This window comes from Chiloscyllium plagiosum, unplaced genomic scaffold, assembly GCF_037043375.1.
Source record: "Chiloscyllium plagiosum isolate Xiang-an unplaced genomic scaffold, Cpla_swu_hap1 HiC_scaffold_2, whole genome shotgun sequence".
Lineage (NCBI taxonomy): Eukaryota > Metazoa > Chordata > Chondrichthyes > Orectolobiformes > Hemiscylliidae > Chiloscyllium > Chiloscyllium plagiosum.
Window position 1 is genome coordinate 148126903 of NW_028270140.1, and position 15130 is coordinate 148142032.

General features: G+C 43.6%; 1 protein-coding gene across 4 annotated transcripts in view; it reads left to right on the plus strand.

Moving 5' to 3' along the window:
• The first annotated feature begins 689 nt into the window (after positions 1 to 689).
• Positions 690 to 15130, plus strand: part of slc75a1 (solute carrier family 75 member 1) — a 56766-nt gene continuing 42325 nt past the window's right edge. The window contains exons 1-2 of one of the 4 annotated variants that reach the window (XM_043703801.2): positions 690 to 836; positions 7019 to 7224. In XM_043703801.2, the coding sequence (XP_043559736.1) occupies positions 7036 to 7224 (189 nt within the window). In that variant the 5' untranslated portion in view covers positions 690 to 836; positions 7019 to 7035. Of the gene's footprint in view, positions 837 to 1016; positions 1747 to 4760; positions 4843 to 7018; positions 7225 to 8427; positions 8535 to 15130 lie in introns of those variants that run through there. The other 3 variants (XM_043703811.2, XM_087974484.1, XM_043703838.2) reach the window with 3 other exon arrangements.

Below are 15130 nucleotides of genomic sequence, written 5' to 3' on the forward strand. Positions count from 1 at the left end.
GAAGGGCCTGTTCTGTGCTGTATTGTTCTATGTTCTAATGTTCCTGATGACTGGGCAGTCCAGAACCAGGGGTCACAGTCTGAGGATACAGGGGAGGCCATTTGGGACTGAGATGAGGAGAAATTCCTTCACCCAGACAGTGAGGAGCCTGTGGAATTCTCTGTTACAGAAAGTAGTTGAGACCAACTCATTGAATGTTTTCTGGAAGGAGTTAGATATTGGTTCCAAGGGGCTAAGGGGATCAGAAGGTCTGAGGCGAAAGCAGGAACAGGGCTGAGTTGGATGATCTTATTGAATGGAAAGCAGGTTTGAAAGGCCCAATAGCCGACTGTTCATATTTGCTATCTTTCTATAATTTTGCTTTGCCTCTCTCATATAATTATCACATCCTGTCTCGAGTGTAGCAACCAGGAAAGCACAGAGTGCTCTCGGTTTAGCCTGACTAATGTTTAACATAGTGTACCCAGTCGAGTTACATTTTTTGCAAAATTACTCCCAAATCTGTATTCAATCCAAAATCTGTCTTTTCCAAACAAACAGCTATAATAAAAAAAAACAGTGCATTGAGATTTTTCAAACACAGTCCATCTGGTTGGGAACGCGCAGAGCAGTCAAACGCATGCGTTCAGAGTATTTTGTGCAGCAAGGGTGAAATTTGACACTGCTTCCTCATTTCCTCTTCAGATTCCAGGGCAGAGAAAATAAAACCCTCGGAAAACAAACTCAATTCGACTGGGAGCCAGAGACCAAGCGAGCGAGCCAGGAGTTTGCAGCTGGAGGGTCGAGGGCAGGAGCTTCGCCCAGTCCCCGGGGCGGGGGGGGAAAGCCGAGAACAGGTAGAGACAGCGGGGCAGCCGCATCCCCCAGGCTCCAGCCGCACAGCAGCTCCCCGGGGACAGCTCCCAGTCTGTGGGGCTCCAGCAGGCTCCTGTCTGCAGGGGTGCTGCAGGTTCCCAGTCTGTGGGGTTCCAGCAGGCTCCCAAATGAGCAGGAACCCAGCAGGTTCCCCGTCTGTGGGGTTCCAGCAGGCTCCCAAATGAGCAGGAATCCAGCAGGTTCCCAGTTTGTAGGGTTCCAACAGGCTCCCTATGAGCAGGAATCCAGCAGGTTCCCAGTCTGTAGGGTTTCAGCAGGCTCCCTATGAGCAAGAATCCAGCAGGTTCCCCGTCTGTGGGGTTCCAGCAGGCTCGCTATGAGCAGGAATCCAGCAGGTTCCCAGTTTGTAGGGCTCCAGCAGGCTCCCTATGAGCAGGAATCCAGCAGGTTCTCAGCCTGTGGGGTTCCAGCAGGCTCCCTATGAGCAGGAATCCAGCAGAGCCCCAGTCTGTGGGGCTCTACCAGGTTCTGTGAGCAGGACTCAAGCAGCTCTTTATCCTGCCTTTCATGAGAAACATCTCTATTTCTTTGTAGAGTCTGTTGATTATTCTGCCTACACTGCACTCTGGGGCAGTGAGTCCCACATATTCACTACTCTCCCAAGAGAAATAGTTTCTCCTAATCTCAGCTTTGAATTTACCTCCTCTCACTCTATATCAATGCCCCTTGTTCGAGTTGGTCCTGCATGGGGGAACAGGGTTACTGGGAGAAAGTGGGAACTGGCTACTGAGTTGGATGATCAACCGTGATCAAAATGAACAACAGAGTAGGCTTGAGGGGCCAAATGGCCTACTCTAGTTCTTATTTTTCTATGTTTCTGTGTTACTTGGATGAACATAACCTGGGTGACGTGATACATATGAGCTAGAAGTAAGCCTGGTTCTGCCATACTCTGTGTTTTGGTTCTGACATTTGACAATCTGGCCGTGTTACTTGGTGCCAGTGACTTGGATTTAATGGCATCATATCGTTCTTACAGTTCCTCCATCTTCCTTTTGCTGACACCACCCCTTGCGGTTCATGCTGTCTCTTCACTTGACCTGGACTCTCTTTCTCCCTAATTGCAGGTGAAATACTGGTGGGTCAACTAGCTTCCTCAGTTGTAAAGTTCTATGACATCCCTTTATCTACAAGGCTCAGTATTCTTTCAAACTAATACAATATGTTGGTAGAGCATGCGAATTAGCGGGAGTAGGTCATTGAGCCCCTTCAAGTCTGTTCCCCCATTTAATAAGATCATGACCGATCTGATTGTCACCTCTAATCCACATTTCCTGCCCACTCACGATGACCTTTTACCCCCATACATATCAATAATCTCTACTGCTGCCTTAATTATTCAGAGTCTGTTTCTGCTATCGTCTGAGGAAGAGAATTCCAAAGACTTGCTGCCCTCAGGAAAAAAACATTCCCCTCACATCTAAATGGGCAACCCCTTATTTTAAACCAGTTCTTTTTTTTAAAAAAAGGTACTCTCATTGTCCATTGCTATAAAGGGTGGAGGAGTGCTCTTATTGTGTTCCAAACCCTGCATTCTTGGGTGGAGAGAAATCACTCAATCATTGACACAAACCAGTGCCAGACAATTATGGCCTCATTAGGAGAGCATTAAATGCATAATGTGTGAGTGCTGTTGTGGTACTGTGATAATGTGTCTCACTACTAGGCCAAGAGCTCGGGTTCAAGTCCGACCTGCCCTGAGCCTGTGTTGAATTATGTCTCAGCAGGCTGATTTGAAATATATTTTCTTCTTTTTAATGCATTGTGCCGAAGGATACCATTGAGTCACCATACCTATGCCACCTCTCTTTCAGACCCATGCTGTTAACCCTGTCACACTGCCCTATTTCTTGAAATATTTATCTCTCTTAAAAGCTGTGAATAGATTCTGTTTGTTTCCTGTTCCTTGAAGCACACCCCATATCCTAAGGCTCTCTATACAAAACTTTTCTGTCTTTCGAGGTGCTGGTGACAATCTTAAATTCATGCCCAATTGCCCCTATTCATCATCATTTAAAAGATTGTGATAAATCTGTCAAAGGTTTGAAATTTTCCATCAATTTTCACCTAATCACCTTCTACTCCACTGAGAAAAAAAAATTCAGTTACTCCAGTCTCTCCTCATAACTAAAATTCATCTCTGTGGGTATCATCTGAGTCATTCCCTTTCTCAGCCACTCCTTGGCCTTGACATTTTTCTTAAGGTGAGGCAGCCTAAACTGGAGACTATAGTCTCACTGTAGCACAACCAGTCGTCTGTACAAAGTTAGCATTAACACTCTGCATTTGTATCCCATGCCTGTCAGGTAAAACTTAGCATTGCATTAAACCCTTATGCTTTACAGCCTTTAACAATTTCTCCTCCCAGAAAAATTGGTTTTGATGGCAACCAAAATAAAGATTCCCAGATTTCACAGGGCAGGGAATGTTGTGAGTGTCCTGGGTGGGAGAGGGGGGAGCGGGGTGGCTAGTCTTGGTGAGAGGGTTAAGGAGGAATGATTTGTCATAAACCCGAGACATTTCACATCCTCGGATATCGGAGACAGTACGCCATGACGTGATGTCGAAGTATAAGCAACAGTGCCACGTGGAGAATTGATTAATTCATAGCTGGTTAACCATTATGTAGAAGTTATTTTGCATCTGGGGGGCATAATAAAAGAAAGAGCCTGGGAACATAGGAACAGAACAGAGGCCATTCAGTCCCTCCAGCACGTTCCAATTGGAACAAGTATTTTAACTCAAAATACCTGGCTTGCCCAACAAAGACTCTTTATTCTCAGTGTTAAATGTTTGATTGACCCTGCAGCATCCGCTGCTTCCTAGGGGAGAATATTTCATGCGTCTACTATAAAGAACTGAGCTCCCTGACATCTCCCCTGAATTACTTCCCAGCTTTAATTTATTATGATTATACAGCAAACATTTTATTAACCAGCACCCAAATATTCCAGATAATCAAGTGGTCCATATAATTAATGTAAAATCTCACACTAAGTAATAGAAACGTAATGCAGGAGATATACACCTCACTGTTATACTTTATTTACAGCAAAAACAATAATGCAACCTCGCCGGGCAAAAAACTTAACAGTAGAGAGCCTAAATGTGAGATGCTGATTTTGAAAAGCAAATCATAGCAGGACTTATACACTTAATGGTAAGGTCCTGGGGAGTGTTGCTGAAAAAAGAGACCTTGGAGTACAGGTTCATAGCTCCTTGAAAGTAGAGTCGCAGGTAGATAGGATAGTGAAGACGGCTTTCCTTTATTAGTCCGAGTATTGAGTTGGGAGGTCATGTTGCAGCAGTAGAGGATATGGGTGAGGTCACTTTTGCAATATTGCATGGAGTTCTGGTCTCCTTCCTATTGGAAACCTGAAAGGGTTCAGAAAAGATTTCCCAGGATGTTGCCAGGGCTGGAGGATTTGAGCTATAGAGAGAGACTGAACAGGCTGGGGCTGTTTTCCCTGGAGAGTTGGAGGCTGAGGGCTGACCTTATAGAGGTTTACAAAATCATGAAGGGCATGGAAACGATAAGTAGGCAAGGTTTTTTTCCCTGAGGTAGGGGAGTCCAGAATTAGAGGGCACAGATTTAAGGTGAGAAGGAAAAGATATAAAAGGGACCTAAGAGGCAACTTTTTCACGCAGAGGGTGGTGCATATATGGAATGAGCTGCCAGAGGAAATGGTGGAAGCTGGTATAATTGCAGCATTTAAAAGGCGTCTGGATGGGTCTATGAATAGGAAGGGTTTAGAGGGATATGGGCCAAGTGCTGGCAAATGGGACTAGATTAGGTTAGGATACTTGGCTGGCATGGATGAGTTGGACTGAAGGGTCTGTTTCCGTGCTGTACATCTCTATGACTCTATGACTATTTGGAGATCGTTATATTTGAGGAGAAATTAAATCAAAATTGAATCAACTGTTGATATTTCGTGTGGCTATTTGATTGAACACTACATAAAGGTAAAAAAATTAAAATTCTCTAGTAGTTGGACAGAATAATACAGCAACCTTCACAGTATTTGAGATATATAACTTCTGCCGGTTTATTGAGAGTGCCAATTCATAAGATGCTGGCAAAAACAAAATTTGATACATATTTATTCCAACAACATACCCCTCCAACCCCACCACCACTGAACCTCCACCACCACAACCAATCTGACTCACGCAGCACTCTGGACAAAATATTTACCTTGCATTTATATAGCACCTTTCATAACCTTAAGCTGCCCCAGAACACCTTCACTGCCACAAACGTACATACAGTGGTACAGTCACTATTGTTGTAGGAAATGTGGCAGCCATTTTGTTGACAGCAAGATCTCACAAAAAGCATTGAGATAATGACCTGTTTTCATTGGTGTTGGGTGAGGGATCATTATTGGTCAATTATCACTTATAGACCAATAGGTGTGATGGAGGCATATCCATTGCAGGATTCAATAGGGAGTCAGACTGTTATCTGAAAAGGAGGAATGTGCAGGGTTACAAGGAGAAAGTGGGAGAATGGAACCAAGTGAATTGCCCATCTGGAGACCCAGCACAGACACGATGGGCTGAACAGCATCTTTCCACATTGCATGGATCCTGTGTAATCTTTTACGTCCACCTCAGAGAGCGGACGTGGCCTTGGTTTCATGTGTCACTTAAAAGACAGTCCCTGTCACAGTGCAGCCTAGATTTAAAACGATAAGACTGTAAGAAATACAAACGCGTTAGGCCATTCAGCCCCTTGAGCCTGCTGGACCATTCTGCTGATCCATCATTCCTCACTGCCACTTTTCTGCATTTTCCCTGTAACTCTTAATTCTTCTGCTGATCAAGAATCTATCTCAACCTTAAATATACATAAAATCTCCCTGCCCCCACCCCCCCCAGCTCTCTTTGGCAAGAAGTTCCAGGAGACTCTCCACACTCAGAGAAGAAAGTCCTCCTCATCTCAATCTTAAATTGGTGCCCCTTTATTCTGAGACTGTGCCCTCTGGCCCTAGACTCTCTCACGAGGGGAAACATCCTTTCAACATTTACTCTGTCAAGCTCCTTAAGAACCTGATATGTTTCAATGAAATCGCATCTCATTCTTCTAAACTACAGTGAGTAGAGGCCAAACCTGTTCAATCTTTTCGTGATTAATCCCCCCCCCCTCTGGGCATCATTGCAGTGAACTGTCTCTGAACTGAAAGGCTCTCCATCCATAAGTTAATGATGTGATAATGATGTGCTTAAGTTTAAGTTCAGCTGGGTCATTTGTTGCGCAAGTAGTTCAAACTTGTAATGTGTGAAAGTGTTGTCAGATTCTTATTGGGTGTTGCAGAAGGAAGTAGGAGATAGTGAGGACTGCAGATGCTGGAGAGTCAGTAGATAGAGTGTGGCGTCGGAAAAAGCAGGTCAGGCAGCATCTGAGGAGCAGGAGAAGTGACGTTCAGTCAGGAGCCTTCATCAGGACTGGGGAGAGGGAAGGAGGCTGAGAAATAAGTATGGGGGTGGAAGTGGGGGAATGGTAGGTGGGATGGCGATAGGCGGATGCAGGTAGGAGGTGATTGTACCAGGTTGATGGGGAGGGTGGAGTGGATAGATGGGAAGGAAGATGGACAGGTAGGTCAGGTCAAGAGGGCAGTGCCAAGTCAGAGGGTTGGATCTGGGATGGCGTGGGGTGTGGGGAAATTTGGAAACTTGTGAATTCAATGTTGAGGCCATGTGGTTGTATGCTCCCGAGGTGGAAGATGAGGTGTCCCTCCTCCAGTTTGCGGGTGGCCTTGTTTAGGCAGTGGAGGAGGCCCAGGATGGACATGTCATCGGGAGAGGGGAAGGGGAAGTTGAAGTGGATGGCCACCGGAAGGTGGGATTGGTTGGTGCGTACGTACCAGAGATGGTCCCTGAACTGTTCAGTGAGTTTGTGCGCAGTCTGTCCGATATAGAGGAGACCACATCAAGAGCACTGGATGCAGTAAATGAGGTTCGAGGATATGCAAATACATCTCTGCCGGATTTGGCAGAAGGAATTCAATACACAATGACTCAGTAGTTTACGTCTATTTCCCTCCTCCCTTTTAGACCCTGAGGGAAAGTGAAATTGGAAACAGCAAGGAGTGGGGGAGAGAGAAAAGAAATAATTGTGCTTCTTGCTTCCTTTTAGACAGACTGTTGTAAACCATGGAGAGAAGAGAGCAGCACAGCAGTGGTCAAGAAAGTAATGAGGCCAAGACTGAAGCCAGCAGCCATGATGGGTCCTCGCACATCATCACTATTGTTTTCTTGATGCTTCTCATTGATCTGCTTGGGTTTACTCTCATCTTACCGCTGCTGCCTTCCATACTGGAATATTATGGAAAGACTGATCATGTGAGTGCAAGTGAGATTTAGCTCAGTATACTATACTTTATGGTAAAGAGAAATTTCCTGACATTTTAATTTGTATAATCTGCATGTTTCTGGTGAGTGGGCAGTATATTGCCATTGACTACAGGATGTGTTATCAATAAAGAGATAAATTGTGAGTTGTACGGAAGAATTCAGCATAATCAGCATAGACATTACGTGTTAAAATTGTATTTCTAACTTGAGGCCATGAGTACAAAAGCATGGATATCATGCAAAAATTCTATGCTAGGCCTCAGCTCAAGTGTTATATTCAATTCCAAGAATTATATTTTAGGAAGAATATTGCAGCTTTGGAAAAGGTGCAGAAGAAACTCACTTGAATGGGACCAGCTTTGAGGGACTTTAGTTTTGTGGAAGGAATGAAGAAGCTGGGTGTGTTCTCCTTGGTCCAGAGACAGGTTAAGGAGCAATTTAATAGAAATGTTCTTCCAAAGAGCTGGCATAGACATGATGGCCTGAATCATAGAATCCTTACAGTATGGAAGCGGGCCAGTTGGCCCATCGAGTTCACACTGACCTTCCAAACAGCATTGCACCAGACTCACCTCCCATACCCTATCCCTGTAACCCTGCATTACCCACGGCTAATCCACTTAGCCTGCACATCCCTGGACACTATGGGGCAATTTAACATGGCCAATCCACCTAACCTGCACATCTTTGGTCTTTGGAAGGAAACTGGAGCATCTGGAGGAAACCCATGCAGACATGGGGAGAATGTGCAAACTACATACAGACTGTTACCCGAGGCTGGAATCAAACCTGGGTCCCTAGCACTGTGAGGCAGCAGTGCTAACCACTGACCCAACGCGCCGCCCTCATCATGTACAGTCAGATTCTAATGATTTGATTTGGGACCTTTGAAGTAAAGATATTGTTGCTGGAGACTTGAAGTATTGTCCATTTATAACAACTCCAAAAGTCATCCTGCTTGAAACTTTTCAGTGGACCCAGTGGGACATCATCTTTCTTAGAACCTGGGGTGAGGTGGTGGCTAGTGACCCAGAACCCAAGGATAATATCTGGGGAAATATGTTCGAATCCCACTATGATTAGTGAATTTCAGTTAAAAAAAAAATCCTGGAATTAAAAGCTAGCTTAATAGTGAGCACTCAGTCATTGTTGTTAAAAAAGCCCATCTGTTTCACTAATGCCCTTTCAGAACAAACATCTGCCATCCTTAACGGGTTTGACCTGCATATGTATCCAGACCTACAGACTCTTAACTGTCGTGTGGCCAATTAATGTGACCGAAGTGATACCCGCATTCTGTGAGTGAATTTAAAAAAAAATGCTTTGATAATCTGCGTGTCTGCCTCTGTGATTAGGCAGAGAATCCAGGAGATTCACTAAAACTATTCGTTGATAGTTTACTCTGTTCACCATTGAGAAACCTGAGGTCAGCTGTGGCCTCTGAACTGACACCTGAAGTCTGACTCTAGAGGTTGTGCCCAAACATCAAATAACTCTCCAGTGTGACCATGAGGGAGTGCTGCACTGTCAGAGCTGCCTTCTTGCAGATGAGATGTTCAAACAAGGTCTCACATACTTTTGGATGTAGATTTGCTCACTGAGCTGAAAGGTTCATTTCCAGATGTTTTGTCACCCTACTAGATATCATCTTCAGTGAGCCTCAGACGAAGCACTGCTGATAATTCCTGCTTTCTATTTATATGTTTGGGTTCTAACCGGAACTCTATCAACAAATACATTGAGTTAGCCCCATCTACCACCCCTGAGAAAAGGAACAGGAAGTGACTTCACCACAGGAAATAACATCACCAACCCAAAAAAACCCAAACATATAAACAGAAAGCAGGAATTATCAGCACTGCTTCGCCTGAGGCCCACTGAAGATGTTACCTAGTAGGGTGACGCAACATCTGGAAATGAACCTTCCAGCTCAGTGAGCAAACCTACATCCAAAACCTCAACCTGAGCTACAAATCTTCACAAAGTCTTACATACTTGTTCAGATGGCTGTAAATAATTCTATGGCACTCTTTTGAGGAAGGTGAATTCTCCCCAGTGTCCTGGGTAATATTTATCCCTTAATCAACATGACTGAAGTCAGATTACAGAGGAACCTCAATTATCTGAAGGACACGGGCGGGTAGTATTTCATTCGGTTAATCGAATTCCGGATAATCGAATGCCGGATAACATGGTTTAGCCGAGCATCGGGACTTTGTGATCTTGCTGGATAATCAGATATTCGGATAATTGAATGCCGTATAATCGAGGTTTCTCTGTATCTGGGTCATTGTTACATCGTTAGCTAACTGCATTCGTAAATGAAAAAAAATGAATACAAATGGGATACTAACACCAGCATATATCGGTCAGGATAGTTACAATGGCTTCTCACCTACCCATAATCCTTAGCATGAAGAACCTGCAGCATTTGAGAAATCGGGGAGGTATATTTGTTTATAGTAACAGTCATTGTTAGAGTCATAGATTTTCCACAGCACAGGATAGACCCTTTGGCCCATTGTGTCCATTCTGACCACCAAGCGTCTATCTATCCGAATTCCATTTCCCAACATATGGCACATTGACTTGAATGCTATGGCATTTTAAAGGCTCATCTAAATTGGTAATGAGTTCCACTTATCCACCGCCCTCGATGAGTGAAAATATTATTCCTTAGGTCCCTTCTGAACCTCCTACTCCTTATCTTTTGTGCCCTGATCCTTGACTCTTCCACTCAATGGGAAAGTATCTTCCTGTCTATCCTTTATAACTTTAAAGTTAAAAATGCTTCCTGATGAAGGAGCAGTGCTCCGAAAGCTAGTGATTCCAAATAAACCTGCTGGACTATAACCTGGTGTTGTGTGATCTTTAATTTTGTACATCCCAGTCCAACACTGGCACCTGCAAGTCATGACTTTATAACTTTGGACACCTCAATCAGGTTCCTCCTCATTGTTAATGCTGTACCGACATGAGCCTTCTCCCACACTCAAACTTAATATCCCCACTGTGTTGGGATTCTTTGTTCCTCAAGCTGACTCACACCAGTCAACTCTGGCATCTGCTCAATTAAGAGCTTCTTTAAATATATAAAAAGGGAAAGAGAGAGACAGAGAGGTCAAAGTGAATACAGGCCTCTTAGAAAATGAATGTTGGACGACAGTTTTGGGGAACAAGGAACCGTTACATAGATATTTTGCATCAGTCTTTATGGTGGAAGATACTTTGAATATCCTTTTGATACGAAAGAATAAGGGGAGGAATTAAATACCACCATAACTACAAAAGTAGTGGTAGGCAAACTAATGGAGCTAAAGGCAGATAGGTCCTCTGGCCCTAATGGCTTGCATTCTAAAAGAGCTACCTAAAAGAGGTAGCTTCATAGATAGTGGACGCATTGGTTGTAATTTTCCAAATGTCCCTGGATTCTGTAGGAGTTCCAGATGTTTGGAAAAATACCAATGTGATACCCCTCTTCGAAAAGAGAGGGTGGCAAAAAGCAGGTGATGAGCCTAATATCTGTTGTTGGAAAAATATTGAAACCAATTATTAAGGAAGTAATAGCAGAACTTTCAGAAAATCTTAATCTAATCAAGCTGGGTCAGTATGACTTCATGAGAAGGAAATCTTTTCTGATTAATTTGTTAATTTTTGAGGAAGTCTCAACCAGAGTAGATAGAGGAGAACCCGTAGATGTGTTGTATTTGGGCGTGCAGAAGGTGTTCGAAAAAGTATTTAAAAAAAAAGGCTTTAGTCATAAAATAAGAGCCCATGGTTTTGGAGGTTATATATTGGTGTGGACAGAGAATTAGCTAATGGGGACAAAATGGGGATAAGGGGTTCTTTCAGTTCAGCGATCTGTAGTCAGTTGGGTTCTACATGGAACACAACTGTTTACAATTTATATTAATGACTTGGAAGATGGGAGCAATTTACTGTAGACTGATTTGTAGATAACACAAAGATAGGTGGAGAACATACAAGCAGTTTAAAGCGAGATTGTTGAAGTAAGTGGGCAAAATGATGGCATATGGAACATGATGAGGTATAACTTGTTCATTTGGATGGGAGAACAAAAGTACAGAAAAACTGCAGAAAGCTGCAACAGAGAGAGACTGGGGATGGGATGGGGGGTAGGGGAGCACAGATGGAAAGCCAGCACAAACACACACAAGTATCGCAGGTAATCAGGAAGGTAAATGGAATGCTGGCCCTTATCTCAAGGTGTTTGTGTATAGGAGACGTAAAGTCTTACTGCAACTGTACAAGGTGCTGGTGAGACCACATCTGGAGTACTGTGAGTGGTTTTTGGTCCCCTTGTTCAAAGAAGGATATCAATTCAGTGGCAGCAGTTCCGAGAAGGTTCACTAGAATGATCCCTGGTTTGAAGTGATTGTCTTATGGACAAAGGTGAAACAAGGACTCGACTCACTGCAGTTTAGAGGAGTGAGGTGATCTCATTGAAACATATAGGAACCTACATTCCATGAATGGATTAAAAAAAATGGATTAAGGGGCTTGACTGGGAACATGCTGAGAGGGTATTTCCCCTCAGGGGAGAGTCTAGGACCAGAGGGCATCATCTTACAATAAAGGGATGTCAGTTTAAGACTGAGATAAGGAGGAATACTTCTCCCAGAGTATGGAGAGTCTTTGTAAGTCCTCGGTACAGAGAGCGTGGGGGCTGAGTCCTTGTGTATGTTTAAGACTGTGACAGATCAATCGTTGATCAGTCAGGAAATCAAGAGTTACAGAGAAACTGCATGAAAGTGGATGTGAGGAATGCTGATTGGTCATAATCAGGCTCAAGGGGCTAACTGACCTACTCCCCTACCTACTTCAATTGGTCTTCTGCTCTAAGACCGTACACCTCAGGCCCTTCTCTTCCTGTCATTTTCAAAACCTCCTTAAATACATTCTCCTTGAGCTATGCCTTTAAGTCTTCCCGTCATTTTCTCTCTTTTCACATCCTGCTTGGTTACATTCCTTAAACTATAAAAAAGCTTTTGGGACGTCTGCCTGCAAGTGACAGACGCTGCAGAAATGCAAGTTATTCTTGTTTTTGATAATTTCTCTGCATGGAGAAATATTTCCTGGCAACTATTCCTGACCCTGCCTCGAATAAAGGCTCTGTTGACTCATTATGAAAGAAAGGAGGAACGAGTAACGACCAAAGGTTTGTTCTGGATTTGTTATCTCTGCTCTGCTACTTATCTCCCACTCCCTTTTTTATTGTATAACTTTTTTTTAAAGTGAAAAGCTACAGATTGCCTGCTGAGGGCAGTGAGGGGTAACATTTCTTCCAAATGGTGTCAGGATTGTAACAGAAGATAAAACTTCTCAATGAAGGAGAGGAGACATGTCAGCTAGAACTGATGCCTGCTGGTGCACATTTGCACAGAGTAAGATCTTGCAATCAGGGGAAATGATGGTTTAATGGTATTGTTACTGGACTAGTAATCCAGAGATACATCGTATCATCCGCCGTCATTTCCGTCACCTCCAAACGGACCCCACCACCAGGGATATATTTCCCTCCCCTCCCCTATCAGCGTTCCGAAAAGACCACTCCCTCCGTGACTCCCTCGTCAGGTCCACACCCCCCCAACAACCCAACCTCCACTCCCGGCACCTTCCCCTGCAACCGCAAGAAATGCAAAACCTGCGCCCACACCTCCCCCCTTACTTCCCTCCAAGGCCCCAAGGGATCCTTCCATATCCGCCACAAATTCACCTGCACCTCCACACACATCATTTACTGCATCCGCTGCACCCGATGTGGCCTCCTCTATATTGGGGAGACAGGCCGCCTACTTGTGGAATGTTTCAGAGAACACCTCTGGGATACCCGGACCAACCAACCCAATCACCCCGTGGCTCAACATTTCAACTCCCCCTCCCACTCCACTAAGGACATGCAGGTCCTTGGACTCCTCCATCGCCAGACCATAGCAACACGACGGCTGGAGGAAGAGGGCCTCATCTTCCGCCTAGGAACCCTTCAACCACAAGGGATGAACTCAGATTTCTCCAGTTTCCTCATTTCCCCTCCCCCCACCTTGTCTCAGTCAAATCCCTCGAACTCAGCACCACCTTCCTAACCTGCAATCTTCTTCCTGACCTCTCCGCCCCCACCCCGACTCCGGCCTATCACCCTCACCTTGACCTCCTTCCACGTATCGTATTTCCAACGCCCCTCCCCCAAGTCCCTCCTCCCGACCTTTTATCTTAGCCTGCTTGGCACACTTTCCTCATTCCTGAAGAAGGGCTCATGCCCGAAACGTCGATTCTCCTGCTCCTTGGATGCTGCCTGACCTGCTGCGCTTTTCCAGCAACACATTTTCAGCTTTGATCTCCAGCATCTGCAATCCTCACTTTCTCCTAGTAATCCAGAGACCCAGGTTCATAGTCTGGAGACCTGAGTTCAAATCTTATCATTTGAATTCCATCAATTATTATTACATTGCAAGTAACAGTGACCATTATTACAATTGATAATAATTGTTGAATTCCTTTCTTATTCATTAATTGAGGGAAGGAAATCTGCCACCCTTACTTGGTCTGGCCTACATGGAGTTGACTCTCAACTTTACAAACACATAACTTTGGAGCAGGAGTAGGTCACTCAGCCCCACGATTCTAATCCTCCGTTCAATAAGATCACATCTCATCAAATTACTCCACGTTCTGGTCCACCCCCAATAACCTTTAACCTCCTTGCTTATCAAAAATCTTCTACATTAAAAACATTCAAAGAAACTGTTTCTCCCACCTTTTGAGAATGAGTTCCAAATTCAAAGGATTCTCTGAGAAGAATTTCTCCTCACCTCTGAGTTACCTCATTTTTAAACAATGACTCCTTTTTTGTGGCTTCTCCCACAAAACTGTAAATAGATGAGGCTTCAGCACTGTCCCTGTGGCACATCATTCAATACTCCTTGCCAACAAGAAAATTATCTATTTATTCCTACTCTCTACTTCCTATTAGCCAGCCAATCTTCTATCCACACCAATATTTTATCTCCTACACCAATTGTTTTTCTGCAACAGTGGCACCTTCAGGAAATCTAAGTATAATAAATCCACTGGTTTCCCTTTATCCACAACCCTTTTCACTTGTTCAAATAACACTGATAACTTGGTTAAACATAATTTCCCTTTTACAGAACCATGTCAACTCTGCCTGATTACCTAAGTGTCCTACTACAACATATTTAATATTGACTTCTACTTTCTTTAGGACAGATGTTATGCTAACTATCTGTAGTTTCCTGCTATTTGTGATCCTCTCTATTTGAACAAAAGGGTTACATTCACTATTTTGCAAGCTAATGGGACCATTTGCAAATCTAAAATTAAAATCAATGCATCAGCTATCTCAGTAGCCATTGTTGAAATTCATCAGGACCCAGACACATGTCAGCCCAAAGCTCGAACAACTCCCTCAGTACCACTGCCCTGGTGTTTGTAATTTTCTTGAGTTTCTTCCTCCTTGCTATTTCCTGGCGATTTCTTGCATCCTCCATGGTGACAACTTATGCAAACTATTTGTTCAATTCATTTGCCATCTTGCTATTTTCCATTATTAATTCTACAGATTCACTTTCTATAGAATGTTTGTTAATTCTTTTTAATTATCTTTAGAAACTCTAACTATCTGTTTAATGTTTTTAGTTAGCTTTCTCTTGTACTCTAATTTTTTTCTCCTTTTAATCTTTTAGTCATTCTTTACTGTCTGTCACTCTTCTGCCACCAATTTTTGCACAATTATGTGACTTTTTCTTCAATTTATTTTAGTTAACCACGCATGGAGTATCTTTCCTGTGGTGTTTTTCTTTCTTGTTACAGCTGGATGAGTTTTTGTTTTGAAATGTAGTCCCTTTTGCAATGT